The following is a 19,156-nucleotide window of genomic DNA, read 5'->3' on the forward strand; positions in this document are numbered from 1 at the left end:
GAGCCCGCGAGCCAGCGAGCGGCGGCCGCGGCCTCCCCTGCTCGCGGCGTGACCCCGGCGTCCCAGCCCGCGGCCCCGCCGGTCCCGGCGCCCGCGCTCCCAGGGGCAGGGATGCATCATGGCCACGCTGGCTTGCCGGGTGCAGTTCTTGGACGACACGGACCCTTTCAACAGCACCAACTTCCCCGAGCCCAGCCGGCCGCCGCTGTTCACGTTTCGCGAGGACCTCGCTCTCGGCACCCAGCTGGCCGGGGTCCACCGGCTGCTGCGGGCGCCGCACAAGGTACGGCCGACCGGTGCCAGCTGGGTTCCCTGGACGCAGCCCCTGCTGCGGGGCGCGCGGGAGTGGGGGCGCAGCGCGCAGATGGGGTAGGCGCGGCCCCCCGGGACAGGCGCCCAAGGGCAGACCTCCCCCTCCGGGTTAGGCAGAGGGGCCCCGGGCATCCGCCGGCTGGCGCGGGATCTCCCGGGCGCGAGAGGAGAAGAGCCCCGCGCTCCGGCCCAGAGCGGGCGGGGCCGAGCAGGTGCCGAGCCGGCCGGAGGCGGGATGGAGATTTCCCCGGCACGGTGCCGTTAGCTCGGCTGGGTGGGCGGGGTGGAGCTCCGACGCCCGCGGTCTGCCCTGCTACCTGGGCGGACGCTGAGCGGGGCGCGGAAAGAACCCGGGCCCCGGGGACTCAGGTCTAAACCTCCCAGGCCTCTGGGGCCGCTGCGGGCGGCCGCGCGACCCTCGCGACAAAGTACGCTTCCCCGGGGACACCTCCTCCTCCTCCCCCGCGGGGAATCGCGGGGGACGCTGATTGCGCCCTGAGATAGCGCTCCGAGTAGTCCCTTTTTCTCGGGAGAAGCAGGTGGCCTTGGGAACCTTGGAGGAACAGTCGCTGTGGGAGGAGGGGCGGGGGCGCGGAGGGGCGGCGCGCGCACAAAGCCTGAGACTTGCAGCCCGAAATGAGTGTCCCCTGGGAAGAATGGCTTCTCAGTCTTCCCGATAGAGGCTTTTTTCTTCTTTTCTTCTTCTTCTTTTTTAACCCTTTGCAGGAGGACAGGCATCTTGCAAAGTGTGTGTTGCAAAGAGCTGGGCCTTGAAACCTAACCATTTAGTGACTCAGGAGAGCCCTTCCTCCTACTTAAACAGATTGCACCTTGAAGAATTAATTACTTCCCAGCACATTTTTTGCTTAGGGTTCATATCAAAGCTTGGAGATGATTTATTCTTTGAAGATCAACATTGATAAATATTTGGAAGAGATAACCCTTGATACCAAAAAGAAAAAAATTGATTTTTGAGAATTCTTTAGATTTCTGTATGACGTTCACCTGCCTTGGAAGAGAGGGAGGTTGTATGTAGAAACTGGTGAACTTTGGTAGTGCTGTTTTTCTCCCTCTACTAGGAGTGTTTCAGTGCTTTCCCTCCTTACTTAATTAGTAACCTGTTTTCAGGAGTAAGGAAGGGGTCAGCGCTAGCTCATTCTCTCCATGTTGGTGCAGAATGGATCTCAGTCACTGTTCGGGGGAATCTCTCTGGTCATAAAAGCAGGTTGGATTGGGAGATGGAGGGACAGAATGAGGTACTGTAAATTCAGTTGATCAGAATCACTTTTGTAAATTATTTGGGTCTTCTTAATCAGTAGATTGAGTTACAGGCTTTCGAAGGGCTTCTTCAGCATCGTGATATTCCATTCATTATGATCTCTGATTACAGTGATCTTTTGTTGAAACCACAGAAGGCTCATAATTGTGGCACTATGACCTTGAAGTGGTTTTCTTGGATTTCAAACCCTATATACATAGGTTGACTTTTCTAGCTGGAAGCTGAAGTACGTTTTTATGTTTCCCTGGACTAGCCCCCTAGCCTTGATCCTGTGTCCCTGGTCTGGTCTGGTAGGAGGAAATCCTGGGGCTCCAGCTTGGGCTTCCCGCACCACCGCCCCCTCCCGGCGCAGAAGCCACAGCACTGAAATTGCACTGGCTCACAGAACTTTCAGAGGTGTCCCCTGTAGAATAAGCAGAACCAGAAGGTATCCCACAGAACCTCTTGACTCCCTGTCTTGGCAGCCTGCCAGCCGTAGTCTCAGCATCTTTTGCCCAAAGACCTCTGCAATACATTCAGCTGTTTGGCATTGTTTTTTACACCTAGAACAGAGTGATTGTCTGATTCTATTAGCCAGGGTTCTGTAAGGCAGAACTCAGGGCATTTATGAGCCTAGGTGCACATTTATGTTCTAAAATGCTTGTCAGTTTCCAGCAGGGAATCTTCAAATTGCATGATCCCCCTGTGATGGAAAGAGTGAACGAGTTTTGCTCACTTGGCATATTGGTATACACCCTATATCTCACCACCAGGGACATGAGTGCACAGTCCCATTAAATACCACGTACCTCTGTGAAGGGGATACTTTTACAATTCCTGTTTTGCAGATGAGGAAACTGAGGCAGAGAGCAATGAAGTAACCTAGTTTCTCTGCTAGGGGCAGAGAGCTGAGATTCAAGCCAGGCCTGTGTGTCTTGAGCCCCCAGGGCTGCTCTGCTCCCTGGACCAGCTGTGTGGCTGTGGGCAGAAAGCAGCACCTCGTGGGGGTTCCGTCCCAGTAACTTGGGGAGCTTACCAAATCGCCTTTGTGTGCCGGGTACTTTTTGGCTTGGGGCAGGTGAATGTTATAAGCGTGAGTAAGAGCCTTGAGGCAGAATTCCTGGTCTGGTAGAGTTCACCTGAGAGGTGGGAACAGATAGTTACCAACCCTGCTGTGAATTAGCTGATGGTGAGGGAGAGGACAAGCTGTCACTCCAGGCCCCTGCCATGAGTAAGGCTTCGCATACCACATGGAATGCTTCTTCTAGGGTGAGCCCGGCCTTGGCAAGATAGGGAGTTCCTTGGGGGAGGGCAATCTGTGTGATGGACAGGACAGAGAAGCCTGAGCAGGGAACATGCAGACACCCTCGGTGAACCCAGTGGTCCGGCACGTGCAACTCTCCTGGGGAGTAAACTTGTTGCTTGAAGTAGATCACACATACAGAAGAGTGTGTAGGGCAAAAGTGAGCAGCCGGAGGCATGGTCACCAAGTGAACACACCTGTGTAACCAGCATCTCGAAGGACCTCTCATTTGTACAGCCCCCTTCCTAGGATTCTCCTGTGGGGGGAACCTCTGAATTGGATAATCTCTCAGGCCCTTCCCAGCCCAAACCAGAGTTTGTGCATCTTTTCTTTTTTCTTTTCTTTTTAAGATTTTATTTATTTATTTATTTATTTATTTATTTATTTGAGAGAGTGAATGAGAGAGAGAGAGAGAACACAGGTTGGGGGGGGTAGGAGCAGAGGGAGAGGGAGAAGCAGACTCCCCACTGAGCAGAGAGCTCTTCTCAAGCCTGGATCCCAGGACCCTGAGATCATGACCTGAGCCAAAGGTAGATGCTTAACTGACTGAGCCACCCAGGTGCCCCCTGTGCATCTTTTCTTAACTTAATGATATATTAATTTAGATCACATCTGCTGACTCCTTTAGAAGTTAGTTGTTCATTTAACTAGTATCATCTTGGACAAAAAAGGTTCTGCATATTATGCTTTATCTTTGTTTTTTCCCTAAGCTGCTAGTAGTTCCAGGGAAGACAATTACATTAATGATGAGTTTGATAACAAAAAGCTCAAAGCAGATGCTGTATTCTCACTGGGGAGATGTTCATTTTGGAGGTTCTATGTTCGGTCTGGCCTAGGTAAGGCCTTCTGTTTTCTTTNTTGATAACAAAAAGCTCAAAGCAGATGCTGTATTCTCACTGGGGAGATGTTCATTTTGGAGGTTCTATGTTCTGTCTGGCCTAGGTAAGGCCTTCTGTTTTCTTTTCTTTTCTTTTTTTTTTAAAAGATTTTATTTATTTATTCGACAGAGATAGAGACAGCCAGCGAGAGAGGGAACACAAGCAGGGGGAGTGGGAGAGGAAGAAGCAGGCTCATAGCGGAAGAGCCTGATGTGGGGCTCGATCATAACGCCAGGATCACGCCCTGAGCCGAAGGCAGAGGCTTAACCTCTGTGCCACTCAGGCGCCCCAGGCCTTCTGTTTTCTAATGTTGTATGAATAGATGTTTGTTTCTGGTTTAGTGTTTTAAAGAATTATAATTATAGGACTCCTAATTTAGAAAAAATCTGTACAGTAGAATTAGTAAGTCATAGGTCTTTCCAAATTTAAATGTGTTGGACTGATCGATACACAAGGCTAAGGATTCTTGTTTCCTTTTGATAGACAAAAGTGGAATTGGAGAATATTTTTACAAAAAATGTGATAACTAGCTTACCCGTTAAAATGGCAATTAAGACAGTAATTTAGCTCAGGAGATGTTTCGGTCCCTTTTGTGGACCAGACTGAGTGGAGTGATGCTAGTGGCCATGTTCTAGGCACTTGCCTGAGACAAGGAGCATCCTAGACATGCATCTTCTCACCAAGTGAACGGATCAGGTGCTGGTACTGTTGCATTTCAGAGCAGAGGAGACCCACAGCAGATGGAATTCCCCTGGTCACATGAGTGGGAAATTCCAGGGGTAGCATTTGACACCAGGTCTGAGCTCTTAATGACTCCACAGTAATGTCTTGGATGTCTTCCTTCCAGGCAGCCTGTCCATTTGCCAGAGTTCTTTTCCAACATGCTTCGTGATTCCCGTGCACACTACAGTCTAAGCAGCATGGATTAGAGGTCGCTTAGGTCAGGCTCTCAGTAGGTGGGGCTCTGACTGTCTCCCCTGTTGCAGATAAATTCCTGGAGGGAGAAGACCTGGCTGTTGAGTTCTCCCATGTTTTTCTTGAAGCTGACTAGTGCTAAGATGGAGTGTGCCCTAAGTTGATTGATCTGTGTTAGTTATAGAACACAAATCCACTGGTATTATTGCCGTGATGAATTTCCACCTTAATCCTCTTAAGGGACACATCTGTTTGCTACATTACATTAAGATTTGTAAAAGATGAGATCACTGGTAAAGTTGGCAAGTGTGTCGTGTCACAGAGCATCTTAGGACAAAACTGTTGAAGAATGTTGTATGAACTGCTAAGAGCATCTCTGTAGAAGCTGGGTTGAATCTGACTCTACCGTAATTAGCTCAGTTGGTTGGAGCCGGGCTATTGAGATCAGGATCATGGGATTGAACTCTTTATGGGTCAGTTGGCTTTGCTTCGTGCATGGCCACAGACAGCATCGGTAACGCAGCCAGACGTCCCGCAGGTGCTGTCATGGCTCCCTGCAAGGATCTGGGTTCGAAGGGACTGGCAGAAATCTTTGGGGGGAAAAGGAGACATTGCTGGGAGTGTGCTGGGCACTACACGGCAGGCCTCCATGCATAGCTTCATCCATCCTCATAACAGCTCTAGCAGGTGGACAGTAGTATCCCCAGGTAACAGATGGGGAGACTGAGGCACAGGGAGGCAAAGCAGATTATCTAAGGCCACGCTGCTTTTAAGTGAAGGAGCTGAGATTTAAGGTCAAGTCTTTTTTTTTTTTTTTACTCCAAAGCCTGTAGCCAACTGTGTCCCATTATTAGAAAGCCAGCAGAGCACATGCTGTCTGTGCAGGGGGAGGCGCAGGTGGGGGAGGGGGGCGACTGCAGTGCCTTCACACGCGGCTGCCTGTCACAGGGCTGTGACTTAAACGGTTGTGCTCTGGTAAGTCCTTCCAGCGTGGAAGCTCTGTGAGTTCTGTGCCTTTTGTCCTCGCAGTCCAACCTGGGTGCCTCTGAAAAACAGCAGGCCTGCGTCCGCCCTCCCCCTCCGGGCTCTGCCATGTTAGTTCTTAGTGGTGGCAGATTTAAAACTGATTAACATGCTGAGGCCGAGGCTGAGCACCCCTCCCCCAGCCTTCTTTCTCCTCCAGGGTTTATTTCTCTGTGAAGAGGGAACTTTGAACACTTGGCGAACTTTTCTGCCCCCGCCAGCCTCTCCTGGCACCCTCCGCATCTCTCCAGGTGATACCCCTGCTGCCTGTGGCTGGCCCAGGAACGTCCCCAGGGCCACCTGGCTTACCGATCCGGGGCGTTTTCAGAATCTTGGGTTCGTCAGCATTTGCTGCTTTACAGAGACAAGCAGACTGCCTTTTGTTTTTGTTATTGCCTTTTGGCAATTTTATTGGGAAGTGTTTCGGGATCTTGTTCTGAACTAACTAAGAAGGAATGGGGAAAATTAAGTTACAATGAATGTTAAAACCTCACCACAGGGGTGCAATCAGCAAAATCCAGATTGTGGGCAATTATAGTTTTTCCAAAAATTAAATTGCAAAGAAAAAAAGATAGAAAGGAACCTTAGATGAAAAGAGATTTAAGAGATAGATCAACAAGCAATGTGTGGCTCTAATCGGATACTAATTTGAACAAACACACGGTAAATAAATGTTTGAAGTCATTGGGGAAACTTGAATAATGACTATTTGATATTAAAATTGATTAAGTTTAAATTAATGAAAATAAAAAATTATTTGATATTAAAAATTATTAAGGTGTGATAACAATATGGTTTTATTTAAAGGCAAGTTTGGGTTTTTCAAAGATACATACTGAAATATTTACAGATGAAATTATAGGATGTCCACAATTTGCTTCAAAATAATCCCAGATGAGGGGAAAGTAGGTGGGTGAGTTTACAGAGGAACAAGATAGACCATGAGTTGAAGCTGGATTATGGGTATATGAGGGGGTCATTATACTATTTTCTATACTTTTATATATGTTGAACTTTTTTTTTGAACTTTTTAAATAAAAGAGCTAAAAAATTAGGTTACGAGTTCCAGTGTTCCCTTTGGGATCCGAGTCCTTTCCTTCAGTGTCACTGGTGTCCTGAGCGGGTTTGCTGTGGCTGAGCTGGCCAATCGTCAGCAAACTGGTCATTGTGCTCCCACTGATGTTTTTCTTCCCACCCTGATGGTTGCGTTCTCTTTAGGATCTTTGGAAAACAAGTGTAGGACATCAGTCTTTTTACGTTCAGGATATCTTTCTAGGCTCAGTCAGTTCTTGTGATGAAGCCAGCTCAGCGATCATCAGTCACACCGACTCTCGGTTTGGTAAAGGAAGGGTTAAGGGGGAGAGATTCTACGTGCAGCTTCTGTGGATGCCCCTACATTTTTATCATGAAGCCAAGGTGTTGCAAAGGCTATAAATAATGATACCAGTATAAAGGCACTCAGCTTCCCAGTGGCTGTTGGAGCCACTTGCTCTCACGGCCACACCCAGGGTCTTACTTGGCTCTCTCTACCTCTACCTTGAGTACGCCCCAGGAGAGCTTCCCAGGATGCAGTTGCCGGGCAGTGATGTTGTCATGTATATGAAAATGTAAGTTGATTGTATATGTTGGCACTCTTATAGGCAGCTTTTGATTCCTATGGACTGATAAACTGTTTATGGATTAGCTACTGGGGAGGGGGAAGATGGATCATTAAAAAAAAAAGATTACTATGCATGAGCAAAATTATATACCCAGAAGTTGATCCGTTTTTAGAGCCACATAGTAACAAATCGCATTACATGTATCTATTTACAACTTGGGAACATACTTCCTCTTCACCACTTAGATTCGTAACCAGAAAGTAAAATTGTGAACTCTAAGGGGAACGTTTAGAACTTAATATCAGGGAAAAAATGTTTTGAAATTGTTAGCACATTGGAAAAAGGGAAAATGTTAACCAACTTGCAATTCAGTATAGCATTACGCTCCTAGATTTGGCAAAATGGACACAGACACGTGGATTGTTGATTGCCTCATCAAGTATTTTTAACATTCTTGGAAAGAAGAAAACGCAGAAGGCTTTGTTGTCATCAATCAGGCTTCTTTGTGCTGGTATTATGGCAGCGAATGGAATGCCGTGGTTTTCACCAGAGTGCACAGGACACCCCAAAGATTATTTCGAAGTTCTCAGGATGGAAGATATAACTGATGCATCTTCAGACGGATCCCGAGAGTGGCTTGGGGCTCGTAGCAGATGAGTCGAAGGGCAGATGCTGCTGAGTGGCCAGACTCTGACAGGTTGAGAGCAGGTGCAAGACGGAGCAGTGGGTCCTTAGAGGAGAGTATGACAAGGAGGGTCCTTCTGGCGAAGTTGCGGTCACCCACAGCACTGCAGCCACTCACCTTGCCTGTTAATGCTGGCCAGAGTTTTGACTAAAGGAGTTTATACCCCTTACATTTTATACCACTTTAATGCTGTTTGTTTTCTCTATGATTAGAGCTCACCTTCCCCAGTCCTCCCCTCATGATAGTCAAAGGTAAGTCCCTCACGACTCATGAACACATGTGTGTGATGGTGTTGGGGTTGAGACAATTGGCTTAAACAATGCTTCCTTCCCTTCTCCTATTGTAATTTAATTACATGAAATTTAATACTGTTAAGTGTGCTACACCCACTCACAAGCTTTCGATCCTCGTGAACAATTTTGAGGGGACTTCTGTCTGGTTCTCTGATTTCACCAGGGAGGCCATGTGCGGCTCGAGGTGCACGGCCGCAGACTCCCTGGGAAAGCGGCCGACTGAAGAGAGAGGTTGACGATATCCCAGTCACAGGGACTGTGGGGGGTGTGGAGCCCCGTCTCATTGGTGTCTCCCTGACCCACATATGTCCACAGTCTCGGAGGGCCGTTGCTGGGCTGTCTGCTCCATTGTCTAGCAGTCTGCTTTGTGCCAATGCCCCACTGTCTTACTGACTGTGGTTTATAGTTAAGTGTTGGTATCTGGTGGGGTGGACGTTCTCTCCTTGCCTTGCAACATAGCCATTAATAGGAAAAATGGTGAAAGAGGGTCCCTTTAATGGATTTTAATGTGAAGGAATACTTAGAAAAGAGGCCCATGTGACCCGTTAAAGAGGAAAGAGAGAGGGGCGCCTGGGTGGGTCAGTCAGTTCAGCATCTGTCATCAGCTCAGGTCATATCTCAGGGTCCTGGGAAGGAGCCCCATGTAGGGCTCTGTGCTCAGTGGGGAGTCTGCTTCTCCCTCCCCTTGCTCATGCCCTCTCTTGCTTTTTCAAATAAATAAAAAAAATCTTAAAAAAAAAAAAAGAGGAAAGAGAGAGTCAGAAAACATCACTCTTCTGCTCCAAACCTCTCTCAGCCCCGTCCTTCAGGGTCATCCAAAGCCCTTGCATGGCTGGCTCACTGCTCCAAGAACGCAGGGTTGCTTGGTTGGCCGGTTTTATGGTCTGTTTCATTTACTGATGTAGCCCTAGAGCCTAGAACAGCGCCTGGCACAAAGTACACGTCTAGTAAATGGTTGTCCAACGGGCCAATGATCATAGCATTCAGAGCTAGAAGGAAGGAAGTGTGGTCTCATTCAAACTCTTTCCAGGCATTAGTTCCTTCTGTAAAACCTCTGGCTTGCATATTCTAGTATGAGAGGGAGTAGTTGCCCCTCCCTTCGTGGGCAGCCTTTCCCCTTTTTGAGCTCTATTTGTTAGAATTTATTCTTTACTTGTTCCTGATTTTCACTTGCGGAAGTGGATTTTCATATCTTCACAGAAGGGGATGGGGATGGGTCTGGACACTATTGGTTGACCGTGCCTAAGAGGGCGGTAATAGGATGGATAAGCCAGAAGGGCCGTGACCACAGCGTTTGGTAAGTGGAGTGAGCTGCGACCTGCAGATTACCTAGATGGGGTTGCTGGAAGTATCCAACCTGCCACTTTATCCTGTCACGGCAGAAGTGAAAAGCTCCTTTCTTCTCATGTTAACGTGGAGTAATGCGGTCTGTTTTTCTTGCCTAAGTCAATATTATCTATATTGGTCTGTGTCTGCTTGTACCCTCAACCGTCTTCAGACTTGTGTTTCCACCTGGCTGTGAACTTAAACTGTGTGTGTGGAATCCAGAGTGACGCAGCCGGGGAGAAGTTACCATTAGCAGAGCTGGATTCAAGGAGAGAAAGGCCACGAGGCAAGGAGTCCTACCCACACGAAACTAACAGAGCATCTGTTCCCATCACAGAACGAGCACGTGGATAAATTTGGAAACTACAGAAAAGCACACTGAAGCAATAAAAACCACTCTTCTCACCACCCAAAGGGAACCAATCACTCTTACCACTTTGTGTCTTGCCAGGATTTTAATAGCTATGCATTTTAAATTATAATATTATGAATACTTTCCCAAGCCATTAAACACTCTTGGAGCATATCCTCTTTAATGACAGCGTGGTGATTCATTCTGTGCTCGTACTGTGGTCCTTGGAAGCCTTGCTCCCCTGCACTGTGCGGGAAAGGGCTCGGTCTCTGCCATGTTTATTTGCCTGTGCTTGGGGCTTAATACTCACTAAACAAATGCAGTAAATGAATGAACTGTTAGACGTTTAGGTAGTTGTCACTATAAAAATACAGATAAGGCTGTAGCATATATGCTTGCAGAAAGAAAACCTTTGTGCTTATGTCTGATTATTTCGTTAAGATGAATTCCTAGGGGTTTAATTGCTGAGAAGAAGGATAAGGAATTTACCTGGGATGGGCGCAGTTTCCCCCATTTTAAGAAGATGGTTGGAGAGGTGGTCCCAGAATCAGTGGAGGGCTGGTGAAGAGCTAGGCCAAGTTGTGAAGCCCAGCTCCAGGGTGACCTTGTCTGGACACGCAGCTGGTGTCAGGACTGAGAGGAACATTTGAATTCTGGGAGTACCACCAGGTGGGATTCCGAGAAGAGTGTTAAAACCCTTAGTAAATTGTGTGTCTGTATCCCATGGCCTCTCCCTATTTTGAGGGACAAAATCATGACTATACAAGTCAAAGCTGACCTTAGAACTGCTACATTGTATGCGGACGAGAATCAGTGTTGTGTTAGGAAGACAAAGGTACCTCTCATTAGCTGCTGGCGCTGTGAGAGAACCGAGGCACTTACCTGCTGCCGGAGGCCTAGTCAGTGGCCCTATGTCTTTCGAGAGACTTGGCAACATGTACAAATCATAACAATGATTATTTTTGACCCGGTGACCCCGCTTACAAGAATTATTTGAAGAGATAAATAAAGATATAAAAATGCTATATGTATAAAGATATTTAGGATTATTTTAATAATGAAGAGCTAAACAACCCTCAATGTCCCATGACGAGGGAGATATTAAATATATTACGTTTTCCTATAGATAGAATATTGGCCAGCTAATAAAACAACTCCTATCCTAGTGCAGCCTGTTATAACAAAATACCATAGATTGGGGGGCTTAAACCAGACATTTATCTTCTCAACAGTTTTGGAGGCTGGAAGTCCAAGATCAAAGTACCCGCAGATTTGGTTCTTGGTAAGGTCCTCCTTTCTGGCTTGTGGATAGGCCACCTTCTTGCTGTGTTCTCACGTGGCAGAGAGAGAAAGCTCTGGTGTCTCCCTCTCCCTCCTTCCCCTCCCTCCCTTCCTTCCCCTCCCTCCTTTCCTTCCTCTCCCTCCCTCCCTACGTTCCCTTCCTTCCTCTCTCTTCCTTCCTCCCTCCCTTCCTTCCCTCCTTCCCTTCCCTCCCCTCCCTCCCTTTCCTTCCTTCCTTCCTTCCTTCCTTCCTTCCTTCCTTCCTTCCTTCCTTCCTTCCTTCCTCCTTCCTTTCCCNATCATCAGACTGTACGTATGGAAATGCAGCTAAGAAACGGCCGAGTAACTTCTTTCGCCCAGACCTGGTCATGTCGCTCTTCTGTGTCTTCTTCCTTACAGACGCCGAGTCAGAGGTGACTCCTCTGCTCACACCCGGTCCCCTCCCCTCCATTCCTGAGTCTTCTTGGCTCTCATTCGGACTCCTGGCTCTGGAACATAGCTTTCTGATCCGTCCCCCCACCCCCACCCCGATTTCCCTGCCTCCCCCTTCTTCACTCTGGTGGCCCCCCACTATTTACGGGGTGAAGTCCCAGCCCTTCACAGGGACACTCAGGGTTCTCTGTGACCTGGCCTCTGGTCTGCCGCTCCCACAGGGTCCCCGACTGTCCTTCCTTCCCTGCGCCTCCCAAACCCTGTGCTAAATCCTTGCAGATCTCCTCATAGGCTGCCCTGGATGGTCGTTCAGGTTCTTGTCTCCACCCGGACCACCTCTTCAGCCCTCCAGCCTGAGCTGAGACCGCATCTAAGGGTCACCTCTGAGGGCTTTCCGAGCCCCCCCAGACCTAGGCGGGCTGTGCTCTGTGCGCCCCCTCCCCCATGACACTGTGTTCCTGTTCTCCCACCAGGGGTAACCCTTCTGGAGCAGGGAGTGCGTTTTAACTTACCTTCCAGGACAGTGCCTGGCACATGATAAAGCCTAATACATAATTTTTGAATATTGGAAGGACTGTTAAGTGGACAACCACAGTACACATTTCCATCATGATGATTGCAGCAATCGAATAGACCCTTCACTTCCACGATCCTTCCTCAGATCCCGGTCTGTGAACGTGATTTGCATGTTACAGTTTCCCCCACAGATGGCAGGGGGGTGAGGTAGACACAATTCTTCAGTGTGTCGAAACCTGGTTTTCTGGCCTTCTCCGCACCGGGTCCGTGCTAGGATCTCAGATGGGAAGCCTGGGGTCGGCAAAAGCAGGCCCCCGGTCCTGTCCGTGGCATCTCCTATTGGCTTTGAAGGGTGTGGACAAGCCTGGGGCTCTGCTGCGTTTGGGCAGTGAGGTCTCCCCCGTGGGGCTGGATTTGCGGCCTGCCACGCGAGATGGAGAAGCAGCACCACCTCACGGGCCAGATGCCCTGTTCGCCTGGCTCCTGGCCTTCCATACCGACTCGTTTACTGTTCCTGCCTGTGCTGTGCCGTGGGGAGGGCGAGGTGTGAGCTCGTGTGGGCGGCAGGGTCGCCGAAGCTGGGGAGACCCCTGCTGCTGGGATTAGTGGGAAGCCCCCAAGGAAGGGGGGTCTGGGAGCCTGGAGCGGTGTCGGCAGAGTCCAACTGCCCTTCTTTTCATGCAGGAGCTTCGGCCCTTTGCCAACCTTGGAGGTTTTGGAAAGGTTTTATTTCAGGTGGTGCCACTCAGCTCACAGGGATCTGTTACCCCTTGGCCGTATCAGATCGTAGTCTCAGGCTGCAGGAGTGCTCAGGCTGGCTCCTGATCACAGCTTCCAGAAATCAGCAACCCCGGCTTCTGCAGGACCTGGCGCTGTCGAGTGGCTGGTGTCTGAGGGGCCAGCGCTTGGAGGTGGGAGAGCTTATCCAGCCTTTCCGGGGGTCTTGCATTCAAGGTCAATAGCACCGGCTATTTGGGGGCAGGAAAGAAGAGCTTTGGCCTTCCTGTCCAGAACAATAGTCAGGGATGTGAGTGGTTTTTTGTTCCCAGAACCGGGTGCATTTTTGTGGATGGTGATTCATCACTGAATCCGCCAGTGATGGAACCACGGCGTGTCTGTGCAGTTTACACGGCCCTGGGACATGGGTTTGCCTGGCTGATCCTCACACAACCCCAAAAGGGGGGGATGGGTTAGTTAGGCTCCATCTCCAAGTTGAGAACACTAAAGTCAGGGTGGCTTCATGGCCCATGCTCAGGAACTGCCCCTCTGGGGATGGCAGGGCTAGACCTTTGGCCACATCTTCTGGCCTCCAGGCCCCCAACTCTGTCCAGCAAGGACTCTGAGCCTCAGTCTGTCAGAGATAAGCATGGGGAGCATACCTGGACACCCAGAGAAAGCTGGAGGAGATTTTGGCCGAGTTCGTAGACGTTATATGTCACCAGTTGGTGATTATTTCCCCGGGAGCTGTGGAGCAGAGGTTGGTTGTGTGGGAAGCTTTCTTTCTATCAAGGCCACTGATCCCAGGCCATGAAAATCATCTCCTTTATGGTTATGATTGGTTGGGGAAATCAGTCATAGACATAACAAAGAGTGAAGTAACAATTGACAAGGCAGCATATGACTCACGTCTACGTGTGACATAGGCGGCCAGGGCTATGGAGATGTCGGCAGTGGGAAAGATCTACGTGGGCTCACATTCCAGAAAGCCTCCTGGTGAGATGGGAAGGATTGAGTTTGTGAATGGAAAGGGTGACACGTAGATGGGACCTGGGGTGGGGGTCAGGTCTGGATGGCTCTGGGCAAGTGAAAGCAGTCCGCAATGTGGGGGTGATGCATGGGGGTGGGCTGAGGGGCTGGGCTGGCACACTGGGCTGTTGTCAATGAGCACAAAGCCATTTCAGAAGTGACTTCCATTCCATGTACTGAAAACATAAGGGAAAAGGAAGGAAAGAGGAGGGGTGCCTGAGTGGCTCAGTCGTTAAGCGTCTGCCTTCGGCTCAGGGCATGATCCTGGAGTTCTGGGATCGAGCCCCACATTGGGCTCTTCCGCTGGGAGCCTGCTTCTTCCTCTCCCACTCTCCCTGCTTGTGTTCCCTTTCTCGCTGGCTGTCTCTCTCTCTGTCAAATGAATAAATAAAATCTTAAAAAAAAAAGGAAGGAAAGAGGAGAGAAAAATGAAAATACGGGAGGGGAATGATTACAAAGAAAAGGGGAGAGAAAGGAACTGGCGAGAGAAGAAAGGAGAGGGATGGACAGGCAGTGACTGAAAAGCCACTGATGAAGAATGTGTGGGAGGAGGAGGATGGTCGGGGACAAGCCACGGGTAGGGCCTGGCCTGGGCCTGGAGGATGCTGTCTCCCGCTGTCCACGCCCCTGGTCACCGCTGTTCCCCGTGAGTGCAGGTGTTAGCCAACGAGGGCTAAGATGTGACCCTTTTCAGAGACTCTCCCTCCTTCCTCTCTTTTGCTCACGTTTATGAGGTGTCTGCTCAGTGTCAGACTCTGGGAGGGCCAGCACAGTAACCAACATTAAGGAAACTGAGGGTCAGCAAAATTGCGGTGGGTGACAGCTTTAGCCCCGCCTGTGCACTCCATAGTCCCTCTTCCCAAAACTTGGACCAATAGCATCCTCCTTACAGGACTGTGTGGACAAAACCAAAAAAGGATCCTACCGTTGAATTAGTGGCTCTAGCTCCAGCTGTCCAGCGCCCCCCCCCCACTTATGACTGCAGAGACAAGGCAGCCCCTGCCCCTCCTTGTACCTTCAGCTAGGCTTCCCTCTGGGATCGTTCCTTCAGCACGTAGATGGGCTGAAGCTTCTGTCATCCAGAAAGCCCTCCACCCTGGTCCCCAGAGCCAGAGTCTGCCTTCCCTGCCAAGCCTCTTAGACCTTGTCTGAGCTCTGCTGTCTTCCCTCACTCTCCCTCCTGTTCCGTGCTCGCTCCCACCCCACCAGCGCAGTGAAACTGCTCTTGCTAAGGAGCTCGTCTTTCATGCCAGGGACAGTTTTCTGTCTTTATCTTATTTAACCTCCTAGCAGCACTTGCTGGTTCTGGTCATCCCCTCGGAAGAATGCTGGCTGTTCTGAGCTCTACAGTGACAGATTCCCCTCCCCTCTCTTCCTTCTCAGTCCTCGGTGTCCTCCTGCCCTTTGAGGGTTGGCCTTCCTCAGGGCTTTGTCTCAAGACCATGCCTTCTCCTCACAGATGACCTTGTTTTCTGGGTGGCTCCCAGTGTGATCTGATAATGCCCTCGCTCTTTTGTCTGGCCCAGTGCTCTCTCTGGTCCTGAGGCCAACAATCCAAGTGTCCCTGGACAGCTCCCCTTGGATGTCCCATAGATGCCGAACACACGCTGTGTTGAGATGGGATCTTGTGATCCTCCCACAGACCCGCGCTGCCTCTGTGAGGAACAGACCATGTCTGGCCAGCGGCCCGAGCCAACACCCTCTGCCTGGCTCTGACGGTCATCTCTCAGCCCTCACATTCTGGGGAGTCTGTTGGCTCTCAACTCTTCTTGCCCCATTCCGTAGAGAGTCCCTGGCATGTAGAAAGTGCCCAGCAAAAAACGAAATGAAGGACAAATGAGCAAGATTATGTGTGAGAAGGTGTCACATGGCAGTGGTTCAAGAAGTGTGCCTGACTAGTTATCCGTGGCTGCGGACGGGTCCCGCCGAGGCATCGTTGCTTAAGATAGTCACATTATCTCTCAGTTTCCTTGGACCAGGGATTGGGGAGCCTCTTGCCAGGTGGTTCTGGCTCAGGGTCGTCATGAGGGTGCAGCCAGATCATGGCTTCTTCGGTGGGCAGATGCGGAGAGCTGAGCTCTGCTTGGGCATCTCTCGTTATCTCTCTGGCCTTGTTATCTCTCTGGCATCTCTGCGGGTCTCTAGTGTGGTGGCTTCCGGGTAGCTGGACTTCTTCCATGGCAGCTCAGGGCTCCAGCTGGAGACCAGGGGGGTGCTGTCTCCCCTTTTCTGTCCTTCTCACTGGTCCTCTACACATTCAAACGAATCAGCAAGGCTGGCTACCGTTCAAGACTCCACCGTTACACGGTGGGAAATGGCAAAGATTTGCGAATGTCTTGAAAAGTCATTTATACACAAGAAGATTCACTCTGCTTTTTGGCATGCAGTCCTAGGAGTTCTGACCCATACAGAGGCTCTCATAGCTCCTACAGGATACAGGAGCGCTCCAGCAACCTGAAGAACTCCTGAGGGCTATCCCTGGGTAGTCAGACATTCCCCTCACCCCTAATCCCTGGTAACTACAGGTCTGTTCTCTCTCCCTATCGTTTTGTGTTTTCCAGAAGGCCATATAGAGAATAGTTTAGTATGTAGCCTTTAGAGCCTGGCTTCTTTCACTCTTCATAATGCCCTCGAGACCCATCGAAGTCGTGTGCAGCAAGAGTTCGTGCCTTTCTACCACCGGTGGTATTCCATTGTATGGCTCTACCAGTTTGGTCATTCGTTTGCTCCTTGAAGGGCATTTGTGTTATTTCCAGTGTTCGGTGATTACAAATAAGGCCACTGCAAGCATTTGATCTGGAGGCCAGTGTCTCAGCCAGTACGTCCTACCGCCTTTGCTGCTGTAAATGTTCGNAGAACTCCTGAGGGCTATCCCTGGGTAGTCAGACATTCCCCTCACCCCTAATCCCTGGTAACTACAGGTCTGTTCTCTCTCCCTATCGTTTTGTGTTTTCCAGAAGGCCATATAGAGAATAGTTTAGTATGTAGCCTTTAGAGCCTGGCTTCTTTCACTCTTCATAATGCCCTCGAGACCCATCGAAGTCGTGTGCAGCAAGAGTTCGTGCCTTTCTACCACCGGTGGTATTCCATTGTATGGCTCTACCAGTTTGGTCATTCGTTTGCTCCTTGAAGGGCATTTGTGTTATTTCCAGTGTTCGGTGATTACAAATAAGGCCGCTGCAAGCATTTGATCTGGAGGCCAGTGTCTCAGCCAGTACGTCCTACCGCCTTTGCTGCTGTAAATGTTCGCGTAGAGATTTTGTGTGAACAGACGTTTTCAGTTTTCTAGGATAAATACCTAGAAGTGGGATTGCTTTTTTGGCAGAGAATGACCTGGCAGTCTCCTTGGCAGGCCTGTCAGGGGGTTTGTACTTATTAGGCAAATTACCCTTTGTCAGAAGAATTTGTTAGTCCAGTCTTTGAATTTCAGAGCAGAAGAATCTTTCTGAAAGCTGCCCAGAGAAAGGACCATTCAATTAAAAATCATTGTTTGTGGGTTTCTGACAATTCTTTATTCTTAAGCCTTCAGAGACCCTGCTGGGGAGGAACGTGAGGTGAAGCCCTGGGGTCCGCCTGCAGCCTCATCACCCTGAGCTGGGACGTCACCCGGCTCTCACTCTGTGCCCTCCTTCCATGACTTTACAAAGGGACAGTGCCTGTGACGGAGCTGTATGGAGACCATTTTTCAAACCCTGCAGGTCATAGATCATCAGAAATTCTATCAGTTGACAAAATACCATAAATAAATGAAGCCGCAGGCAGCATGGAAGGACCTCAGAGTGTGAAAACGGCCCTTCGATCATCACAGAGATGAAGTGAGCAGCGGTGGGTAGGTGGCCAGACCGCCGTGGTTTCCTTCCTCTGGCGAGGCAGAGAAGGGACCCATCTAAAGTGAAGGAGGTGGTGGTGGGAACAATGGGAAGAGGCTAAATCCTTAAGAAGTTCAGAGGCTAGAATGTTAAAGATCTGTTTTTTTTTTTTTAAAGATCTGTTTATTTATTTGAGAGAGAGAGTATGCAGGTGTGAGTGGGGGGAGGCTCAGAGGGGAAGAATCCTCAAGCAGACTCCTCATTGAGTGCAGAGCCCAGTGCCCGGCCTGATCTCATGACCCGTGAGATCATGACCTGAGCCGAAACCAAGAGTTGGATGCTCAATGGACTGAGCCACCCCGGCGCCCCAAGATCTGGTTTTTGAATGAGTTTTACCTTCTGTTTACTAAGGGAGAGCTCAGGGTCCAGAAAGTTGCCAAGGCCTCAAGGTGGCCATCAGTGGAGGACCTCCCCCCTTGGTCAGGGCTTCTTGAACATTCCATTTGTCCTTGACTACATGAAGCTCCCAGCCCGGAGACCTGCCTGGAATGCACAAGCAGGGCCCATTAGCTCTCTTTCTATTCTGTGGGGTTATCAGGAATGCTTGGTTTCCTTAGGATATTCTAGTACGTAAATCAGGTAAACGGCCTAAACGGGGAGTTCAGTGTGATTCTCCGAGTATCTTTAAAAACTGAGGACACCAGGTCTTCTCTAGGAACGCACAGGGAAGTGAAAGGTGAAATCAAGCCTGATGTTCACAGAAGCCTTTCACTCACCCTCTATCCACGTGAGTTTTGTTCTTTGTCAGGTTCTCTGCAGTGCATTTGGAAATCAAAGAAGAATAAAGCACGGGCCTTGATGCCGAGCATTTATAGGCCACGATGGTGACAGGCTGGCCTGATAGCCTCACCATAGGTATCGCTTTATTTCTATGAAAAATGCATTCCGAGTTCCAGACACCAAGTCATGGAGAACTTTTGAGCGCCACCCGTGGGGTAAGCTGGGGGCTGAGCTTATGTAGGAAATCGTGATTGGTCTATATTCAGTTTCGTTAGCCCTTTTGGTTTCTGTCAAGATGTTTAGGACAATGTCCTTTGGTCACCTCCCTGAGAGATCAGTGTCTTCCTCTCTCTCTCAGTTTTCTGGTCTCTGCCCATGTCCTTGGCCACTCAAGAGCTCTGTTTCCAGATTCTGCCTCCTGTGACCAAAGTCCTCTCCCCCTGAGACGTCCGCCTGACTCTGAGCCTCTTGGTTCTCTCATTTGTCCAGTGTACAGAAGCTTCCGCCAGGCTCCCCTTTTAGAGGGAAGTGGGGGGCTCCCCTGATGGGATGTGGGGTTAGGCCTCTGGTGCATCCTGAGATTTTGAATTTTGCTTCTAACATCAGTGTTTGTGAACAGCGCTTGGGTGAGGGCCTGGCCTGATGT

The 19,156-nt window shown here is 49.7% G+C and overlaps 1 protein-coding gene across 11 annotated transcripts in view; it reads left to right on the forward strand.

Moving 5' to 3' along the window:
- The first annotated feature begins 6 nt into the window (after nucleotides 1-6).
- Nucleotides 7-19,156, forward strand: part of FHOD3 (formin homology 2 domain containing 3) — a 505,390-nt gene continuing 486,240 nt past the window's right edge. For 7 of the 11 annotated variants that reach the window (XM_034643279.1, XM_034643277.1, XM_034643280.1 and 4 more), the window contains exon 1: nucleotides 7-283. In XM_034643279.1, the coding sequence (XP_034499170.1) occupies nucleotides 119-283 (165 nt within the window). In that variant the 5' untranslated portion in view covers nucleotides 7-118. The remainder of the gene's footprint in view (nucleotides 284-19,156) is intronic. The other 4 variants (XM_034643278.1, XM_034643281.1, XM_034643286.1 and 1 more) reach the window with 1 other exon arrangement.

Source organism: Ailuropoda melanoleuca, chromosome 14 (genome assembly GCF_002007445.2).
Source record: "Ailuropoda melanoleuca isolate Jingjing chromosome 14, ASM200744v2, whole genome shotgun sequence".
NCBI classification, from domain to species: Eukaryota; Metazoa; Chordata; class Mammalia; order Carnivora; family Ursidae; genus Ailuropoda; species Ailuropoda melanoleuca.